At 39.5% G+C, this 21958-nt stretch overlaps 2 protein-coding genes across 4 annotated transcripts in view; both read left to right on the plus strand.

The window, feature by feature from the left end:
• LOC306715898 (kazrin-like) overlaps nt 1-15588 on the plus strand; it is a 57028-nt gene extending 41440 nt beyond the window's left edge. For 2 of the 3 annotated variants that reach the window (XM_079186377.1, XM_079186379.1), the window contains 6 exons: nt 7439-7630; nt 10006-10142; nt 10976-11146; nt 12677-12857; nt 13028-13161; nt 13966-15588. In XM_079186377.1, coding sequence (XP_079042503.1) covers nt 7439-7630; nt 10006-10142; nt 10976-11146; nt 12677-12857; nt 13028-13161; nt 13966-14136 — 986 coding nt within the window. In that variant the 3' untranslated portion in view covers nt 14137-15588. Of the gene's footprint in view, nt 1-7438; nt 7631-10005; nt 10143-10975; nt 11147-12676; nt 12858-13027; nt 13190-13965 lie in introns of all 3 variants that reach the window. The other variant, XM_079186378.1, reaches the window with a different exon arrangement.
• A 279-nt stretch (nt 15589-15867) lies between these two features.
• Nucleotides 15868-21450, plus strand: LOC306715826 (kazrin-A-like; the record flags this gene model as incomplete). Its single annotated transcript, XM_079186306.1, has 8 exons — nt 15868-15884; nt 16453-16633; nt 16719-16837; nt 17416-17647; nt 17880-17981; nt 18542-18708; nt 18917-19013; nt 19972-21450. 8 exons carry the CDS (start codon nt 15868-15870, stop codon nt 20134-20136), a joined length of 1080 nt encoding a protein of 359 aa, XP_079042432.1. The 3' UTR covers nt 20137-21450.
• Between the last annotated feature and the right edge of the window lie 508 nt (nt 21451-21958).

The following is a 21958-nucleotide window of genomic DNA, read 5'->3' on the forward strand; positions in this document are numbered from 1 at the left end:
CTTTTCTCTGGCTTTCCCTCCTTTCTGTCTTTCCGTCAGATTTGGGTTTCATGCTCATTTTATGCTTTTGGGACTTTTGGGATATTTTGGCTGTCCTTTTGTCTCGAGTTGTAAACAGAGTGCTCAAGGATCATAGGATGTTTCTTTTAAGTCTTATCAGTTTCACAAAATTTGGCCTAGTTGTACAAGAGTTTTGTTTTTTGTCGGCTTGGCTTCCTGATATTCTAGCCAGAGTTTACAGCCCTGCTAGAAGCTCTGTCAGGCTGTATGGGAGCCCTGCTTTGAGCTAAATGCTTGAACAGTAAATTGCTCACAATGATGACACTAACATGCTGATGTTTAGCAGGTTTAATGTTTACCGTGTTCATTGTCTAAGTTAAGCGTTGGAGCATGCTAACATTTTCTAATTAGCAGTGTTTCTAGTTATGCAGATAAACTGACATTTTGAACTGCCAGAGGTGCACGATTAAAGGTCAGGGGATCCACAAAGTTGTTACATGTCATCCTGAGAGGAACACAACTGTCTGTACCAAATTTCATGACAATCTATCTAATAGTTAGAGATATTTCAACTAAAATCGACATTGTCATCCATCGAGCCACGCCGCTAGCATGGCTGAAAACAAAAGATAAGGTTGGAGACATCAAGGCGTACCTTTAAATAGACCATTTGTGGTGACAAGTGCTATCCGTACTATATTATTACATATATATACATATTATGTATGAGACAGACTGAGTGTCATATGCGGAAACACTCTAAAGCAACACCGATTATTCATAAGATGAGGCTTATTGCTCGTCGTCGATACACAACTTGCAGAGTTTATTTCAGTCCATCCACTCTCTCTATCTTTCCTGCCTGACAAGGCTATAGTGTTACTTGCACAATGAGTTTAATCAAGAGCTGAAGCAGACTGATGTCTTCTCCCAGAGAAAACTCAACTGATCTTTATGCCGTAACAGAGCTCAGCAGACATATGCTTCTCTCATAATACAGTGCAGAGATGGCTTTCAAAAATACACGGACACATGCACGTCCACACAAAAGCAATTTAAATAATCCACCAGGGGAAAACACTTCACTAATATAATGATGAAAATAGGCTCATTACTGTATAGATAATAACCTATTACATATATAATGCCAAAGACTCTTGGTTTGCCTTCTGGTGTTCTTCAAACTGTGTACATGTGACTTTGGAGTGAAACGGGTTTGCTTTTCATCTCTGCCTCATCCACTTCATTTCATAAGTGCATGTCTGTAGGCCCATGCAATGAATTAGAAAATGTTTAATGTTGACCTTGATAAGTTTCATCACTTAATTAGTTGATACACATTTAACCCATCGGGTGAAGTGTGATGGACCCGCAGATGTAATTGGTAACCTCATTTGCAATATACTATGTAGATCAACCATGCAGACATTTTCTTGGCCTCTGTTGCTTGTCGTCATTTGACCAGGATTTTGATTAATTAGCAATGAGTGAATTTTATTTATAAAGCTTATACTGTGTAAGCTTTAGCTAGCTTTTCTTTGCAGCTGTTGGTATATTTTTGTTTGAGTTTTTCTGTCCAGCCATCATCTTTAATTCTAGTTTTTAACTGTGCAGGACTCAAAATATAAAGCAGTAATGTAAACTCCCAGTAGATTTTGATTAAATGACTCGTTGTGACTTCACAGTATTGCAGTTAGAATGTGACTTATTGTGTCATTGAGGGAAACATAAGCAGGAGCTAATTAGTTCAAGCGGTCACTGTATGATTTAGCTCACAAGTCGTTACAGAGTCACGGCGGTGGCTCGCTTCCCTTCAAGGAGGCTGACAGTTTGAGTCAACACAATTACCTGCATTCCAGGTAATCACTTACGTAATGTTTCCAAATTCCGCTGTCCTGGGAAACAAGTTTTTAGTTTTCTTATTGGTTCATTGTCGGTGGCTTATAGAGAGACTTTGATGAATCATTTTAAAGACTTTCCTTGTTTTTTCAAACAGCTCGTGCTCATATCAGCGAGTTACTGAAAAGCTTCTGTTGTCTTGCTGCTTTTTACATCCCAAGTGAAAACGTGTCATGTTGCTTCTAATTTTGTTTTCGAGAAAACTTTGATATTGGTGTTCCTATGTTTGGTGATTTAATTATTTGCTGCATTGTAATTTGTGTGAGAAATGCAACATTAAATGGCGTTGCTTTGATGTCTTGCTGTATTAGCTCCAAACCCTGCAATGCTACAGCAAAAAATATCGTAGCCTTTTCTGTAGAAAGCCATTACTGTTTTCATCCTTAAGCTCCAATTCCCCTGAACACTCCAGTCACATACACACAAGCCCTCTCCCCCTTACAGATAGCATATTATAGCTGTGCACCAATACCACAGGAGCCAGCAGGGGAGAGGAAAACAGTGAAAAGTGTGAAGGAGAAAACGTCAGGAAATTAAAAACAAATCCCAATCCTGTACTATATTTAAAGAGCAGATTTCATAGTAATATCTTGAGCAGTGATCTATGAATATCTCTGTTCCATGGAAGCTAAAGCTGTTAAACTAGACCAAGCAGCCCTCCTGTCCTACCTCGACATGTCTGTCACACAGCAGCAGTGTATGTCAATGGGTATGTTGAGTAGTTTACAAGGTCTGTACTGCGGCAAGAAAAATTAGACCTTTTTTGGAAATGACAGTGTAAAGCACCTGTTTAAAAAGAGGCCACAGTTATTATTATTATTATTATTACGCAGCCAAGAAATTTCAGCAGGTAATATTTCAAGGTAATAGAAACAGGTTGAGGATTTGTTTCTTGCTCTTGAAACTCCTCCAAGACAGTTTTAATATGCGTTGGCTGTTCACAGGAGACTTCTATTAAAAATATTGTTATTGCAGCGCTGTTTGTCTACATACAGTCGTAAAGTTTCAAAAATAGTGTATGACCTTGTTATCACACTATCAGTTACTGTACCTGAGAGAGGGAAAGGCAGCATCGCCTCTGGCTTTGTGTTAGAGTGGAATCACTGTACTCACTAAAATTACACAGATTTGAATTGTCAGGGAGGCCGAGGTGGAAAAGTGACACATCGTAACTCCTCAGGGCAGAATAGTTGGCTGCTGTCACTTTGGAAATATTTGACACCTCTCTCAATCTTATACTACCCCGATAGTATTTTCACGGTTTTGCTTTGGACTATGGTCCATTGAATCAGTTTTTGTTATCATGTTTTAATTGTAGTTAAGTATATTAAAATATATGTATTTTCTCACTTACCCTTTGGAGGTATCGAGCCGTGCAGACAGTTTTAGTTTTGCTCGTCCAGGTTTTAAGTTATGTGGTTCTGAGAATTCTGCTGTTTGTGACACTCACAGCATTAGAAATGTTACTGTATATTTCAACAATTAAACAGCCATTTTGTATCACAATGTTATTCTGAATAATCCACAAACCGCCATGTCAACAGTTTCCACTGCATCTACTCTTTGTAGTCTGTTTCAATGGAATTACATTGCTTGGCAACGGCTTGGGTCCATGTTTACTTCCTGTCAGCTGATGTCATTCACTTGACTGCAACAGCGAACCTATGATAGTAATTATAGTTTCTTTGGCTAGAGCTGGATAGAGCTTTACTGTTGACGCTTTTTTAATGAAACTTTTCAGAGCTTGGACAATTTGTCAAATAATAAATGAGTCTATCAACACAAAAATAACTTGCAAGTAATTACGATTAGTTGTTTTAGTAATTTGAAGGCAAATATACATGTGTACATAAAAAAGGTAATCTATTTTACTGCTTTTACTGCTTTTCTCTGTCATTGTAGACTGGATATTATGGGGTTTTGGACTGATGGTTGGACAAAGCCACTATTACCTATTTTCACTATTTTCCGACATTTTATAGACAAAAATGTGATTAATTGTGATCTTAATTGGCACATTATCAATAAATAAAAATCCTTAGCTGCAGCCCTACAATGATTGAGTGCTTTGGGAAGCACAAATATAATTCCATTCACCCCTATCTTACTGGGGTGAAAGACATCTCAGACACAGAAACTTGCATAGAGAATAGTAAGACAGTACATTATATCAACAAATATTCTTTTGTTATTTGGTGAACTGACCCTTTAACCCGTTTAAAAGCTGAAATGAGACTGAAGGCCCTCATTTTCAAAAGAAGCTCACAATACTAAACTGAATCAAGGAAGCAATGTCTCCGGTTCAGATCAGGCAAACAATGAATGAAGCTTGCCAACCGCATGTCAGTTCACTTTCTGTAAAGTTGCCTCATTGGAAAGTGATTCAGATGCAGTGAGAATAGTTAGTCTGAAACTGCTTTTGACATTTTAAAGATGGAGTTTCTGCAACAAGAACAAAAACTTTCAAACTCAATATTCCAACACAGCTCACATTAAGCATCTTTGATCATTCATGTATATAAATAGCTTAACTTTAATCCTGCATACGCTTCAGAGGAGGCTAGTTCTGGTCTTTGACCGCCAATCCACACATTTCCAGGTCCCTCTTTCCCTTTGCCAAGCAGAGAGCGATCCCTCTGCTTTCTTTCAAGCCTAATCATGAGCCAACAGCCACTACACACCCGTCCACAGCTCTTTCTGTGTGTGTGCGTGTGTGTGTGTGTGTGTGTGTGTGTGTGTGTCTACGCTGGCTTGTGAAGGCTCTGCTATGCGTTGGGAAAGGGACTGGGAGTGATGGCCTAGACCTCACTGGCTGTGATGGACACTTTAATCAGGATTGGATGAGAAATTAATAGAATGGGCCACTGCTGAATACGAAGAAGAGTGGGCTTCTCGCCTTTTGTGGAAGGACTCTTAATAGCTTGACCAGGCTCACTGCACAACCACTCCAGGGTCCGAGCTGAGAGAGCCCAGATGAAAGCAGAGTATAGACTGCAGTGTCCCGTTTATACGACTCCTGTCAATTTAAGTAGCCTTTTAGATTGCATGAAACAGTGCATGTGGAGGCACGTTGGTAGATGATTTGTGTCTGTGCCAGTAGCTTTAACGCAAGTCAGCGTGCAATGAAGCAGCTTTTCTGTGAGTCCCTTCACACATTTCTTAAAGGTAATATGGCCACAAATTCAGGGAGGATTGAAAGATCTCTGGATCTCTTTGCCCTGATTTTACACACAATTCGACTAGCAAGAAACCCGTTAGAAGAGATTGTGTGTTTTTCTATACCTACGCATGTGTTTATGTTTGTGGGTCGGTGTATATTAGTGAATGAGGGGATGATGCTGGAAATGAATGCAAAATTGGATTTGGGAGAATTATGTAACCGATTTATCTGCAAATTAGACACATTTCTCATCAAATCTATCGTAAAGAATCCTCAAGACACAATTATAACACGGTTTTAAATTGACCTAAAGTAAATAATGTCACACAAGCCAATGTTGAATATGTGATTATACTTAATATACTTAAGCAAGTGAAATACTCCTAGATTCTGAGGTAAAAGAGGAAAAGACTCATCATCACCTAAGAATACTGTAATTAACAAATTCTCTGCTCAACACAACTGATGTTCCCGCTAACGACAAGAGCAGGTCAACCTTCACATCACAGCAAGAGCAGCTGATAATTTAAACAGCCTGTTTAGAGTTGCAGATTAAGCCAAACGCAATAAAGCACCTAAAAAATGCACACTTCTGTCCAGTGGCATGAAAAGCAGCAGCTGGGCTTCCCGCGACAAATATAGGAAAGCCTGTAGGTAAGCATGAATAAGCGGATTTAGTCTGCTTTAAACGATTGCTCTGTCAGGGAAACAAACTCTTTTTTGTCACATGCAGCACAGAGCTGCCCGGTGTGATTCCATAGTCCTGAGTCGACAGAGACCGATGCACTGTCCCTTCCTCTCTTATCGGAGCTGCTGCAGCCCCACGAGGTCTGGCTGCAGGCCTGCAGAGACCTTCTTTCTTTTCTCTGAGTCACAAACGTGCACACAAACACACACACTTACACACTTTGTTACATACACGCTTGCTCTTGAATTTTACATAATTTTACATGGAGTCTTGTAGGGGATCTGCATAGAATTAAGGGCACAGTCTACTTTTTTTACTTGTTATATTTTCAGTTATATTGCAGCCTTCCATATATAGGCATGCCATATGTTTGAAGGTCAGTTGGTTCCACAACTTGTGTCCAAGGATGTACACAAGTGGATGGATTGCAGTGAAGTGTTCTGCAGACATTCATGATCCCCAGAGGATGAAGCCTACTGATTGAGGTGGTCCGCTGTGCATGAGCTTTGCAATGTGGTCCAAACATTCATTGTTTTGGTGACTTTGGTGATCCCGAGAGTTTTAAGTTTTATGCTAATCACAAGTTGCTGATCTCAAATTTCTCATTTCTTCTGAGAAATTATCCAAAACTTGAAGATATTGCATTTGTAGTCATGTAGAGAAGAAGCAAAGCTGCATAGTTTTAGAAGTTATAAAATTACTTCAATAATTGTAAATCAAAAGAGTAAATGTTCTACTGATCCACTACCAAATTGTATCTGCATTATCCACATTGCAACCTTTCTTTGTTGTCTCTCCCATCTTGTATGGTATTAAGGTGTCATAAAAAATGTTGGTGTTGAATTAAGCATTTATCATCAGGCTGCAGATTTGTTTTGGCTGTGATGTGTCATTTGTCTCTGTAATAAGAGTCCATTCTTCTGTAACAAACCGTGTGCCCTTATGTGTGCAATATAAATCATTGTGACATATTGTTCCTCTGTTGCTGGTATGGACTTCCCTCACTGGACTAAAAGTCAGCCCATGAAAGACCTCTTCTTATCTATTTCATCTTTTCTGTCTTTGCTGCTCAGCAAACATGTCCACCAGCTCCCGTCCGTTAGTTCCCTCCTCAGTTTTCTGTGTCCTCTCCTTAGTTTCTTGCTCCTGTTTGTTTTCGCTGTTTTCCCTGAGGGTTGAGAGGCGTTTCACAGCGGATGAAAAACAACAACTCATGAGGAGCACGCCTCGAGTGTGTGTCGCTGATATTTTATTAAATCTTATCAGACTGCTGTCTCTCACTTACCTACTATACCCTCGCAGGTTTCAGTGCTGAGGATGTCCCTCTCACTCTCACTTCTTAAACCCCTGTGGCCACAGCTGAGGGGGAGCTGTGAGTCTTGAGGGGTTTCCTACGTTGATTTGAGGGCATATTCTATGATGTGCTACATAATCACACCCTCTTTTTTTTACTCCTGGTGTCCAATACGACTTCCTTCATTCTATGCTGCTTGTACATTTAGTTTTGTCTTCTCTATTTCCGTCCTATCTCTTCTAAATCTTTTTTTTCTCCCTCAGTCTTTCCTTTGCTTCTTCTTAGTTTCTCCTCTCTCGTGATTTCATATTCTCAATCCTGCACTCGCAGTTTCCTCATTCCTCTTCTGCACCCTCTAAATTCCCAAACTCTCTCTCTCTTGCTCTTTCTCCCTCAGTGTTGTTGCGCGAGGAGGTGGTCCAGCTTCAAGAGGAGGTCCACCTGCTGAGGCAAATGAAGGACATGTTGAGTAAGGACCTGGAGGAGACCCAGGGAGGCTGCTCTGCCAATCTGCTCTCAGCCACAGAGCTCCGAGTGCAGCTGGGTGACAAGGAGCAGGAGCTGGACCGTGCCAAGGAGGCCTTACAAGGTCAGGAGCCAACACAGGCGTCTTTTTGTCTCACCTAATCCCCCAGAGTCCCTTCTGGGAACAGCTACCTCAAATATGCAGCAAATACAGCTGTCCATGCTGTTAGTAGGATGTTTCATCTTTTCAAGTTCCTTCAAGCCAGATTGTGTTGTAATAAAACCCACTTTATCTCACCAAAGAAAATAATGAGTCAGTTTCTGTAATTAGTTTTTATTTCTGTGTCATGATACAGGGATTGGAAAAAAAACATAAAAATAAGACTTCTGATGTCACAAATATACAGTACAAAACCAGAAGAAATATATTCTAACAATAACACAATCATCAAATCACATATGTATTTAAAGAAATTAGTAAAAGAAAGGGAAAAACGCTACAAGCCAAATGTTTATCCTGACAGCATATTTCTCCTAATAACTGGTTAAATGTTTCATATTGAATTATATACATTCTCAAAGGGATATGTTACATTTCTTACCCTTGATGTCAAAGATAGCAAATATGGCCATTAAGTGTGCTTCCTTTAAGTTAGTTGGCCAGAACGCTAACAAGATCAGAATCATTGTTTTGAAGTATCTTCTTCAAACTAGATCAACATATGTTCTTTTATTTATGTACAACAAACAAGATTTAATTATTTAATGAACATTATATTTAAGCTAATTTAAGGCTAACATATTTCTATTTAGCAAATCAAACACATGCCCCAGTGGATTTTCTGACTGTATGTGAGCAGCCAACTCAGTATTTGTGCATCACCCATCATTGTTGTCTTACTCCAGACAGTATTGCGTGGCTCCCGGTAAAAAAGAACACTAGAAAAATAAAATGAAGCTCATTTTACAATCCATTACAAACCCACTTTTCTTCCTTCAGGCTGACATTGCTTCCAGTTTCGACATTGAGTAGTAAAATACCAATAATAGTAATAATAAAACGTTTATTTCATGGCGTCTTTCATGGCACTCAAGGTCACCTTACATCACATAAGATCTGTATTAACACATACAATAAGCAACAGAGCTCAACTCAGCAATGAGTCAAAATCCATGTCATAGTATAAAATAAGATGCATTGGCTTATGTAGACACATAAAGATCTTTGCTTCTAAGATAAATTATGTAAAGAATAATTATCTATAACACATTTATATTTCGTCATCCTAGATGTACGCAGTTCAGGTGGTTCAGTCCATGTTCTTTACTATCAGTAAACAAAAGGTTGTGGCAATAAAAAGATGAGGACTATGTCTTTACAATCTCTTTTAGGGTTCATCTGTTTTGTCATGTATGTGCCAAAGGTGTCAAATGTGTGCACTCAAATGACAACAGTGTGCAATCTTCCAGAAGAGAAACATGATCTTTTGTGTTAACATCTCATTTGTTGTAAGTGTGGACAAGAGATACTGTATATGTGCATATGTTGTGACATTGGTATGTCTCAGAAATGGGTGTCGCCCCTGATGAGCAGCCAAGAACACACCAGGTTCACCTCATTTTAGTTAACTCCCATCAATCATGCAATAGAAGCTTTGCTCTGAAATATGAATGTGGCATTAATGGACACTAGAATGCAGCGTTAATTTTTTCTATGAAAACAAATCCAACCATAATGAAACCCAGAGAGTAAAAACAGTCCATCCCACATTTAGGATCATTTCTTGTCACAAAAATAGAAGAAGAAACCAAAACGGCAATCGTGGACTTAGTTTACTTAGACAGTATTGCTTTGCATGGTTCTCTCCCCTGCTCTGAGTCGTAGATGGTAAACTGCAAGCTCGTAAACTGTGTTGCGTAACGGCAGAAAAACAGGTTTGAATGTTGAGTGTAAAATATTAAGAGACTAAACCGTTGTCAGGAGGAATGCCTCCTGAGTCCTGAATGACACATGTGTGGAGTTATGAAAAGTACAGGTTCCAGTCTTGTCTCTCTGTTGAGCACAAACTCTCTAGGGAGCAATGTTATTAGTATTGCTTGCAAAGAGCCCCACCTGTTGCATCATGGCTGTTGAGTTTTCTCTGAAAGTTGAAAGAAATCAGATCCAATTGGTCTTCTCTGGGATGAGCCAACAGTCTCCACATGCCAGCCCAAACTGTTAAATGTATGTATGAATACGTGCTACTGTGCCAATTATCTGGGATGATTTCATCATCTTATCTAAAACAAAACAAAAAATAGGAAAAAAAAGCTGCAGCCCCTCATTAACAGAAGGCACAGTGTCACCTGGTGGTTCCCTTCTGCATATGCAAAGTTGTTTCTGATTTACAAATCTCACTGACACATTTGTTTGACAGTCAAATTGGCTGTTAAAATGTTCTTTGATTTACACCTGTATGCGATGCTCAGTTTGTGAATGTGTTGGTCTCTGTTTTGCAGCCATGAAAGCTGACCGTAAGCGTCTAAAAGTGGAGAAGGCGGACTTGGTGAGTCAGATGCAGCAGCTGTATGCAACACTGGAGAGCAGAGAAGACCAGCTGCGAGAATTCATACGCAACTACGACCAACACCGAAAGGTGACAGCGGCCCTGCCCATTCATCAGCATTAGCTCATTGTATATATAACTAAATGTCAGTGCAGAAAAGCCCAAGACAGTGTCTCAACAACAGAGTTTTGCCACTGACAAATGTATTTGTATAACTTTAGCTGTAAATGTGGTAACACTTTACTTAAAGTCCTTCTTTAGAGCATAAACCTCATGTAAGCGCTTGATAAATGGTTTATAACAAACTATAATGTAGTTGTAAGTAGATATAATTGTTTATTAATGTGATTGTTAACAACTATAACTCCTGTGGTCACCCATAAGTGGAGGCTGCTGCATAAACTACTAATGAAGGAAAATATAGTGAAACACAGTTGTAATATAATAACATATGTCTTCGTAGGAGAAGTTATAATTGTTGACAAAGACTGTACATTTGTAAACACTTAAAAATATCTTTATATCTGTGCATGAACACATTATAATGTGTTATAAAACCTTCATTAAATGTTTATATATTGCTCATAAATGTTAAATAGGGGGACATATTGTATATATATTGATCACAATAATAAACGTTAATTCATGTGATGAAGAAAAAAGGACTGTTGGCCTATATATCATGATACATATATATTTCAATATATGTCAGATTTGTTACTGTGATAATTAAAATCATTTGTCTATCTTGTCTATATAGTATCTTCAAGTATCCCTTTCTTTTAAATAGGTTATAACATAGGATGTAGCTCTGATGTGCTCCTTGACTCAAATGTCACGCTCCATTGATCGCTCAAAGTGAGCTTGGCGAGGATTAACCGTGTCTTTGTGTGTGTGTGTGTGTGTGTGTGTGTGATCTTCAGGAGAGTGAGGATGCAGTGAAAGCTCTGGCAAAGGAGAAGGACATGCTGGAGAGGGAGAAGTGGGACCTGAGGAGGCAGACCAAAGAAGCCACAGAACAGGCCAACATCCTGCGTTCTCAGATGGACATGAAGGAGAACAGGGTCAAAGAGCTGGAGGCCGAGCTCACCATGGTGAGTCACCCTGCACATAAACACAGTCACAACTTTCTTGAATTAGAAAGTCAAGCACAAAAGTGTCACATTAGCGTCATTATCTGGTGTTTATGGCATAAATGCAAACAAGGTATGGGTTTGCAATCCCGTCGCTGTGTTCATATCAAACACATGCAGTAAGCTGCTCTGCCATCCTCATCCCTTTCCTCTCTCAAAGCATTAATTCTTTCTCCAGGCTGAGGAAGAAATTCATGCCTCTTTTTTTCTGTGTTGCCGCGTCGGTGCCTCGGAGGTACAGTTGTCAGTCTGTGTGTCATTAATCTCTCTCCTCCCTCGGCGAGTCATAACCACCCACAGATCCTCAGATCAAGCTGCATCACAGATCAGTTGTGTTGGTACATCAGTGCAAGAGCTGCATCGCTGTCAAGCAAGCAAGCAACAAAGCCACAAGATATATTTCTATACCTTTCATTTTTCTCCTCTTCTCTTTCTATTTAAAATCCGGTGGTTGCCAACTGTTTCTCTTACCACAAGTGGTTGCCCACTAAATGCCTTTTCATAGGCTTCCAGTAATACAATCCTGTGGAAAACATCAAACATTTATAGTTTTGGCACAGAAATGGACAGTCTTTAGTGTGCTGTATTAGAATATTTCCTGTTGGCTAACTTCAAAGGGTAGAGCTGCCGTTCTTCAATATTTGTATTGTTGTCGACAATCTCGTGAAAAGACCAAAACCAATAATGTGTTACTCCATTTCGCAACACTTTCCAAATGTCCTACCCCGCTGTGGCCCTCAGCCTCAAGCCAGTTGGTTCCTGCTAAAAAAGGTAAATCTTTACAAACAGGTGAAATATATCGTTTTTTTAAGGTCTAAATAATTTCCTAATACAGCCGTGCATTGTAGTTTTTAGCAAACAGTGCTCAACCAGGAGTAGATGATGTATTTGTATGAAACTTCAGCAACAGATTAATACACATTTGTTGCTTTAGTGAATATTTACAGCAACAGGACGGTGAATGTTTGGATTGACTCAAAATAAACTACTGTGCAAATAATAGAGGAACATGTTGGCCAGTGCAACCGTCTGGTTTTTAATCGTTTTTGGAAAACAGTGGCGCTCTATAGCACAGGGGAATAAGATATATTTAAGATCAGTTGACTGTTGGTTTTGGTCTTTCCATGGGATTTGTTGACAATAAGTAAACATAGAATACCACCAGTCTTTCATTTAGCTATCAAGGTCCCACAATTAGTTGTGTAGTGTAGCTATTGTTGTGTACATGTGTGTGTAGATGCACACATTCAAGCATGCATACAATGCTCATGTGAGTTTATGTACAAGACATGTTTATTTATATGGCACATTTCAAGTGTTTTACATAATGCACAACAGATATGAAGACATACAGACTATGACACAGAAAACACGAACAAAAAGCATAGAAATTCATTTTAAATCCATTAAAAAGATTTAAAGAAATGTGAGTGAGCAAGTTTGTTTTACTTTTAGGTCATGCTCAGTTTCTCTTTCTCTTTTGTCTCCCAGGCGAAGCAGTCTCTGGCCACCTTGACAAAAGACGTACCGAAGCGCCACTCGTTGGCCATGCCTACAGAGCCCGTGGTGAACGGCAGTCAGGAGTGGGTGATGCAGGCCGACCTGCCGCTCACTGCCGCCATTCGTCAGAGCCAGCAGACCCTCTACCACGGACACACCACGGACAGACAGGGTAAGCTCTCTTACTGTCTCTGCTTTGCTTCTCAGTCTCGGTGCTGCTTGGTGTTGCTTTTACAGACTAAACATACTAACAACAGTGTTTCCTGGAGGTTTCTCATACTAACTGGGTATTTTTCAACATGTGTGAATAAATGTACGTGTGCACATGTGTGGCACATCCAGCTGTGGTCAGGATCAGCCCCTGTCACTCTCGCCAGCCCTCTGTCATCTCAGACGCCTCTGCAGCCGATGGAGACCGCTCGTCCACGCCCAGTGACATCAACTCACCTCGTCACCGGACCCACTCCCTCTGCAATGTAAGAGCTGCCTGGCCTCCTCGACCAAGTAATCACACCTCCACACTTTTCTAAATGTACCTCCTTACTCTTCTTGTCTTCTCCTGTTTGTGTCTGTCTCTCTTTTCTGTCGGCCTGCTGGGTGTCAGACTGCCTGCTTGGTGGTGGTGATGATGTTATTTTGCATTTAAGTCAATTTAAAGCAATAGTTTGACATTTTAGGAAATATGCTTATTTGCCGTCTCGCTAAGGAAGAAGCTGCAGCCAGTTAGCTCAGCATAAAGACAGGGGGTACAGGAACGTCCTGGTGTCAGGCAACCAGCCGAGATTCCAAGACGTTACTCTGCCAGGCCAAGAAGTAGTTCTGCACATAACTAGTGGTTAATACACTTTGTTTACATATTAAATAAACAGGATACAATTTGTAAATCTGTGTTCTTTAGGTCAGGGGCTGAGCCAGAGGTTGGCCAGGGGTGGCACTGGGCCCCCTTGGTGCTCACCCTAACAGAGTAACAAGGTGATAGATAGTTGGCTTCTTGGTCAACCAGGTACAGGCCTATGGCCTATAGGACCAGAACCTCTGCATGAAGTGACAACACATCTTGTTAGAAAGTCAGTCAAACAAGTTCAAAGAGACACTAAGCAACTATACAAGCAACTCAGAGAGTCATTTGGTCTCTTTTCCAGTCTTTGTGCTAAGCTAAGCTAACCAATCTTACTCTAAAGAAAGTGAAGAAGCATATTTCCCAAAATGCTGAACTATTGCTTTGACTCAGCTGTATGGGATGTCAAACCCAAGCTTCCTGTCTCCTCTTCTCTGTTCAGTCCATGGAGGACCTGGAGGACCAGAAGCGTAAGAAGAAGAAGGAGAAGATGACTCTGGGATCCCTGTCGCGGGTGTTCGCTCGAGGCAAGCAACGCAAGTCACTGGACCCCGGCCTGTTTGATGGTACAGCCACCCCTGATTATTACATAGAGGAGGATGCTGACTGGTGATACTGAGTGTGTGAGCCTGCGTGTGAGTGGTAAATTTGTGTGGATATTCACCTGGCTTTAACTGTGTGTAAAGAGTGTTTTGTGTGTGGGTTTGTCTGGAGGGAGTGAATTTTAAAAGAAATGCCTAAAAGAGACTGCTATCCCCATAAATGTACAGAATATTACCCTTAAATTGTATGTTTGTAAATTAGATATATATTTATAGATGTACATGTATGCATATGTATATATGTTTACATGCATATAAATATATACATGGGGTTACTATTATGTGTAGACATGTTTATGCTGTATTATCTTCCAAATGTCTTAATGTTTTATGTTTTTTTATAACTGGAGACTTGAAGGACCGCTGTTCATATGTAAATAGGAGTTATTGTGAAACTAGTGTTTTTACTGTAAATGTCATTTGGCTTTTGTTACTTTACAGTTGCTTTTATCATGCTTTGCAACATTGATTTTGAAGTTTCTTCTTATTCCCAATCTTACTTAGCCTGAATGGCTTTAAAATAAATTTATATTTGGAGTTTAATTGGCCAAAATTCTGTTGTTTCAAATTGCTTGTTGGAATGGAAAGTAGTACTTTGTTTCAGAGATATTGCTGGTACAAGTTTGCCATCATGTTCAATTTATAAATGCTGGCTAATGTATAAACATATCACAATGTGGGCAGCAGGGACCTTTTTTTCATGAAGCTTCCTCATCCGTTTATGCTCAATATCATATTATCAGTTACAATAATTAACGACTGGCCAACAAGAGTTTTAAAGTCAATCTTCCTTCCAATGTAATTGCACGGACCTGAAAACACAAACTAAAGAATAACAGTGACGCATCACACACCTTTCATCTGCTGTCGAAACCATGTGCAAGTGCCAAAGGGGAAACACTCATCTCTGGAAAGTCTGCGTATCATTCTGTCACTGTTAGCACTAGCCTCGTAACATTGTTTATGTCTGACTCATTTCTTACTGAGAGCTATCTAACGTGCCAATATGAGACGAAGGAATGCCCATTACACACCTGCATGATCCCTCTTTGCTGCTTCGATTAGATGTCCATTCATTGCCAATCAAATTAATATTCTCCATAATCCTGTGTTGCTCCTGTGTTACCTTTTCCCTCTACCAAGTGATCTTCCTTGCATTATGAATGCACGGACCCCCTTTTTCTTTTTTTTTGACTTTTTGTTTTGCTTTGCGTAGAATCCCTCCTCATTTCTTGTAAATGTGGCTCTAATAATTCTATAATAAATGCTTTGTAATTTAGGAAATGTTGCATAAAAGAGTAAATCTATTGAAGTATTTTATTTAAAAAGAAAAAATACAAAGAAGAGGTAACTTCAAATATTTATCTGCTGCAGCTGTTGCAGCCAGATGTTGAGGAGGTTTTAGCATTTTCAAAAATGAATTATAATTGAAATGAAATCTTATTTTAAAAATAAAACTAGTAACTGAATACATCCAATGTGGCAGTTTTCTGTTCCGTGAGTAATCTTGTTATTGTGTCCCAGTCTAACGTGTCTCTCCCTCTCCTCCTGCCATTTCTAATGGCAACTCTCTCCTGCCAGTGAGTAACTCCTCATCTGTGATTACCAGCTGTCTGTTTCTGCACTCTGGGGATTATTCATATCACTCAGGTCCATTGGAAAAATTCAAGTTTGTGTCATTTTCTTGTGGAAACTCTTTTGAGAAAGAGATGGTGGACTTTGCATGCAGCGTTTTTGTCAGCATGTGGAGACGAATCAGGTAAACACGCAGCGTTCATCCTGGATTTGTTTGTTCAGTATGAATCAGTGTTTTCCTGCATGATGTTTTATGAATAATCCCTGTGTCTCTAATACATTATCCTATTGGTCTTTAGTCCCGTCATAATCATCAGATAGTTGCTGAAGTATTTTAACAACTTTACTAAACTCGGTGCTGTAGTTTTAGAACTCACTGGACTCCTACACACTCATGAAATAAAGAAATGGATTGTATTTATTCTGAGTTATAGGTTTAAATTGACTCAATTGTGTAGTTTTTATTTTTTTTTAAATGAATAATTCTGGGAAAGTAATTCTATATACAATACAGTTAACCCAAAGACACAGGACGTGGAGCTACAATGAATTGTTTGGCTCTATCTAGTGGCCAATTGGTGCAATTTCAATTCAGTTGTTGATATAGTGTATTTCTAATGTGAATGCCCTCTGATTTTGATGTTAACCTTTCTCCAGATGAGTCACTTTTGTTGATTTCCATATCCCTCTGACCCTGAACCCTTCCTGTATGCCACACCATAACTTATCCTGAACAATCCAGACTCTGACAGCCTCACACAGCAGAGCCTGTCTGATGGCGAGGAGCAGCTGGACCGCCTCCAGCAGGCGGAGCTCACTCGAAACACATGCATGTCGCTGTGGAGGGCAGGTGCAGTCCAGGCCTGGCTGGAGGTTGTCATGGGAATGCCCATGTATATCCGAGCCTGCTCTGAAAACGTCAAAAGTGGCAAGGTACACCTTCGGTATAAGTGGCTGTGGTGCTTGAGCGCGGGGTAAGGTGCTGCTTTTGATTAAGAACTGGATTTCTGTACATTAGGTCCTGCTAGGCCTGACAGATGAGGATTTGGAGCTGGGTTTGGGTATCAGTAACCCCATGCATCACAGGAAACTGAGACTGGCCATTGAGGATTACAGGAGAGCTGAAGGGGACCAAGGGTGAGCAGCAGCTAACACAACACTGAAGTTTAATATTGGTTATCAGCAGCAGAAGAGTAGAGTAAGTACATTTAGAACTCAAGTACTGTAATTAAATACAAATCTGAGGTATTTGCCCTTGAGTGTTTCCCTTTCATTGCTACTTCATACTTCTACTCGACTACAATCCAGAGGATGCTATTTGTTCCACTACATTTATTTCACAGCTTTAGTTACTGGTTATTTTGCAGGTTAAGATTCAAATCAAATTAAGCCACACAACAACAGTGCATAAAATAGTCTCGACCTGGACCAGCTACAACAGTAAAATGCATCAGTAGTAATAAAATGCATCAGTAGTAATAAACCAATAGTAAAATAATTTATTCATAAAGAATTTTCATGCATTATTAGCACTTCTTTCAGACATTGTATGTACATTTAGCTCATAATGCTTGCTTACTTTTTAGTACTATTTTAAATTCAGGAGTTCAACTTGCAATGGGGTATTTTCACAGTGTCGTATTTCTACTCATACCTGAGTAAATTATCTGAAATCTTCTACCACTGCTGATCGGTGTTGTCTAATCATCTTCTAGACTATCGAAAGCATCCGAGATGGACCATCACTGGGTTGCAACATCGTGGCTGAGTGACGTGGGGTTGCCTCAGTACTCGCAGACCTTCCAGACTCATCTAGTGGACGGGCGAGTGCTGAACTCTCTGAGCCGGAGAGACCTGGAGAGATTCCTTAACATCGGCGACCAGTTCCACCAGACCAGTCTGCTCCTGGCAATACAGCTCTTGCAGATACTCAGTTTTGATAAAGAGGTAAGATTAAAGATCAACATTTACATGAGATGATATGAAAAGGAACGTATTGCTGTTCCTCAACCACTGCATAACGTTTAACTCAACTACAACCACAAAACTGCATGTGATTTCCATAATTATCCACCATAGCTGGAGCAGGTCATCATCCTTCCCTGACCTCTCTCTGTGTTTTCATTGGTTCTTGCCACATGAATGCTTGTGCACTTATGTCTGTGTTGTGTTTTCGCAGACCCTTCAGGCACAGCGGGCAAAATGTGAGCACCAAGACCGAGACCCCATTGTTTGGACATGTCACAGAGTAATGAAGTGGATCAGAGACATAGACCTCAAGGTGGGTGGGAGGTCAGTGATGGTATTCCCCTTTGCTCGGGAGATATAAAGGGCAGATTTCCACCAGATACTAATTACTATAGATTCCAGGATTCCCTCAATAACTGGGGCGGATGTGGTTCAGGGGGCAGAGCAAATTATCCTTCAGTCACAAGGTTGGAGGTTTGATCTCTGGCTCCTCCAGTCCGCATGTCTTAGCGTCCTTGAGTGAGACATGCTTCGGATGGGTTAAATGCAGGGGTCAAATTTCCTGTATGTATGTGACGATTGAAATTTAGTTTAAAACAGTGCCTCGCCACTGCTGAAAGAATACAGACAAAAATCACTTAAGAAAATACCATACAAGTCTTTTTTCTGCATTGGAAATGAATAATAGTTTACCTTCTTCTTATTTTAACATGCTTATTTTTGGTGGAATTGTGTAACTAGAAACTAAAACACCACTATGATTGTGGTTTGCTTTTAATTACTGTTAAATTTGACTTTTATACCAATATGACTTTTGACAGGACTGTAGATAAAGTCTGAAGTCCGCATATTTGTTCTCTATGTTCTCACCAGGAGTTTGCAGACAATCTTCCGGGTAAAGGGATTCATGGCGCTGTGATGGCTCTGGACCCGTCCTTTGACACAGACGCCATGGCCAAAGCCCTGGGGATCCCCAGCAACAAACACATGCTGCATCGGCACCTGTACGAAGAGATGAAATCACTCGCTGTCCCTCACAGGTAGATTTAAAAAAAACTTCCACTCTTGTTGCATACTTTTCTATTCTATCCTACTCTTAAAGCAACAAGTAATTTTGTTCTATGATATAAAAATATAACTTTGCCAGTTATTTTGTTGCCTTTGAAATTGAATGTAATTATCTAAGGATTACATTTATTTATTTACATCGTGCACATGAACTAATATGTCTATTCTTTGTATTCACAGCAGTGCAGAGCAGGGAAGTGAAGTTATCGGTTCCTCTTCGCCTGTGGCTGTTAACCGCTTTGCCGAGGAGAGGGTGTCGATGAGAAGATCAGGCAAGGTATCATTTCAGCAGTTAATTAGTGAAATGTTTCTGTGTACATAGATTCATATATTTATCTTCCTGGAGGATTCCTTGCAGTATAGTGGTCTAAGACATGGTTTGATTATGGACGGGTAACTTTGTTTTAATACATACATGTGTGGTGGTACTACTTTACTCAGCTGCAATTTCTTCACAGACGACACATGCATGCAGAAGGACAGCATTTTATATAGTTGCCTTTTAATCTGCATAACAAAACTATTTGAGGGCCTTATACAGCTCAAGATTTGAATTGAAATGAATCTCTCATTTTTGAGAGAAAGTAGCTTCCTTAAAGCTTTAGTAGATAACATTGGAGATACCTGCAAGAGAATGCTAAATTAATTAAAAAAATTACCCAACCAAAAATTTGGCCAGATCTTTTCCAATGGAAGTGGCTAGCAGCGCTAGCTCCAAAAGCTAGTCCCTTCAGGCCTATAACAAGAAATGTTTCTAAAATACATTGCCTGCGTTAGCTATATGTGATGTATTTCTTTGTGTCAGGAGATGTTGACGTGGGACATGACATGGAGAGCGATCATTAAAAAGTGTAAAATAGTGAGAGAAAGTTTAATTTGCTGGAAGTTTTAGAAAGGTGACTTTGTTCAGAAACCTGTTTAATTGGTTAACCTGTTGCAGCATGTTACAGTTTGGAAATAAAAAGAAGTCTCAGTCTTGTGAAATAGGTGTACATTGAACATTAAATGGTCACAAACAATTGTATTTTTGTGTAGGAAAGTGCAACTGAAGCTTTTTGTTCATCCACAGTAATGAGTTGTCCTGTAATTGGGAGTTTTCATTGGACAGTTTCACTTCAATGTCAGCTGATAGTATTTGAACAAAGTAGTCATTTAAGATATAGGAAAAAAAAAGCATCTTATTTTGAGAAAGTAACTCCATGTTCTGTTTTATGCCTTCTTGAAAAAATGTCCAGAGTCCGCTGAGGTTACGTGCCAACAACCACTCTGTGGAGCGAAGTCTGGGCTTCCACGGCAGCTGCGGCTCTCTGCCCAGAGATGCCCGAGTTCAGGCCGTTCCCCGGGCAGCCAAAGGCAGCCCGATGCACACCTACAAGAGTGTTGAAATCACCAACGTCTGAACCAGCCTCCGCCATCCAGATCATTGACGTTGTACAGCTATTGTTTACATTGTCATTGTATTATTGTTTACTACTGAGAGTGACCTACACTCAGCATTGATTAAGAGTAAGTTGTCTTAAAGGGGTGCACCACTTGATTTGATGATTCATTCTTTTTGGCCAATATTAGAATAACACATACTCTGGACAGAAACAATCATTTTTGACCCGATGGAGCTGTTGTGAACATAATGAAGAGGAAGAGGATTCTATGGACAAAGTCAATTTTATTCCGACTTAACGCCTAAATGAGTTTTATATGATGAGTTTACACAAGGCTTAAGAACAACCTACAAAATACCTGAACACGGTGTGGTTCTCCTTTGATGCCTTATATCAAATAGGTCTCACAGCACTGTTGTTTACTGCTCTACTCTTTATTTCTAACATTACAGTAAATGAATGATTATGCTTGAGTTATAGGAAATAAAGTCATTATAACATGCTTTCACTGTAGAGATACATATCAGCTGTTGAAACCTGAACTGCGTCAGGTTGGTCAGCAGCTCTACATATATGAGTGAGATGTTGTCTAATTTGCATTACAACATTAAAAGATATGTAATTTGGACGTGTGGTGGAGCTAAAAATGGCAAAAAGTTAAACTTCTATGATTCAAGCACTTCGGATCATATTTAACATGAATTCTGTAATTTTGAAAACTGGTAAAGATCCATCTTCTCATTAGTGTTACATAATATATTCATTTAATTAAAGAACTGAAATTGTTTTTGTTTTCATTATAATGTAAATGCTGAGATATTCTTTTTAACAAAACTCATCTAGGTTATATGTAGATAAAACATACAGTTGAATGTTGGGTTTTGAAAGTGCTGTTGTGTAAAAATTCAAGCAAATTATCTGCACATGTTTATACTGTATTAGTTAAGCACTGACGTAAAGGCAATGCTGTTACTTATATTATGAGCTCAGTGGAGAGAATGTAATGGTATTTTTGTACGGTTGAATCATGTTTTATATAACACTGTTGAAGGTTTGTTCCTGAGCATGAAAACACACAAATGAAATGTCACAGGGGCCACACTGTGTGCAGCTAAACGCCTGAGGTCAATCCAAATAGTAGAAAACAGGTTTGTCTGTCACTATCTGGGCGTCTCCTTCAGTCACCAAGAGCAAAGTTGTTTCAGCGGGAAGATTGGACGAGTTCAAACGTGTATGGAAACAGAGCTGAAGGACTCAATGGTTTATGCTTTTAACACCAGTGTGAATATGACTGTTTACTGTCTCTCTTCACCCTGCTGTCACAGCTTTTCATGTACGCCAACATTAAAAGTGAAATTATTGTCAAGTCATATTCAGCTTAGGCCTGTTATTTTTATTGTTCAAGACAAATGCATTCAAATCACTTTTAAAACATTATTAACCAAGAAAGATATTATCCTATGAAGATATTTTATATTTTTTGTTATATTATATATTTAAAATGTGCTCAGAATTTTCCAAAGTGTCACATTAGCTTGTTGATTAGTTTGGTATCTTAATTTTTTTAATTAAATAATGTATCAGAATTTCTGTTTGCATTGCATCCCCCTTCATCTGCTAAGTGTGACACAATCTAAAGCTCCAGAACAGCTACTGAGTGGACCTTATAGTAAGATCGTTTGTGTCAGCTGTATATCTCTGATGGTTGTGACCATATAAAGAATAGGAGTGGTTTACTTCAGACCACAACAAGTAACATGTGTGTCACATGTAACAACCTCTTCTAGACAATGAAGGAAGGAAGCCCTTATTTTTGCTTTAATGATATGTAAACACTAAT

The sequence above is a fragment of the Pholis gunnellus genome (assembly GCF_910591455.1).
Source record: "Pholis gunnellus genome assembly, chromosome: 3".
NCBI lineage: Eukaryota > Metazoa > Chordata > Actinopteri > Perciformes > Pholidae > Pholis > Pholis gunnellus.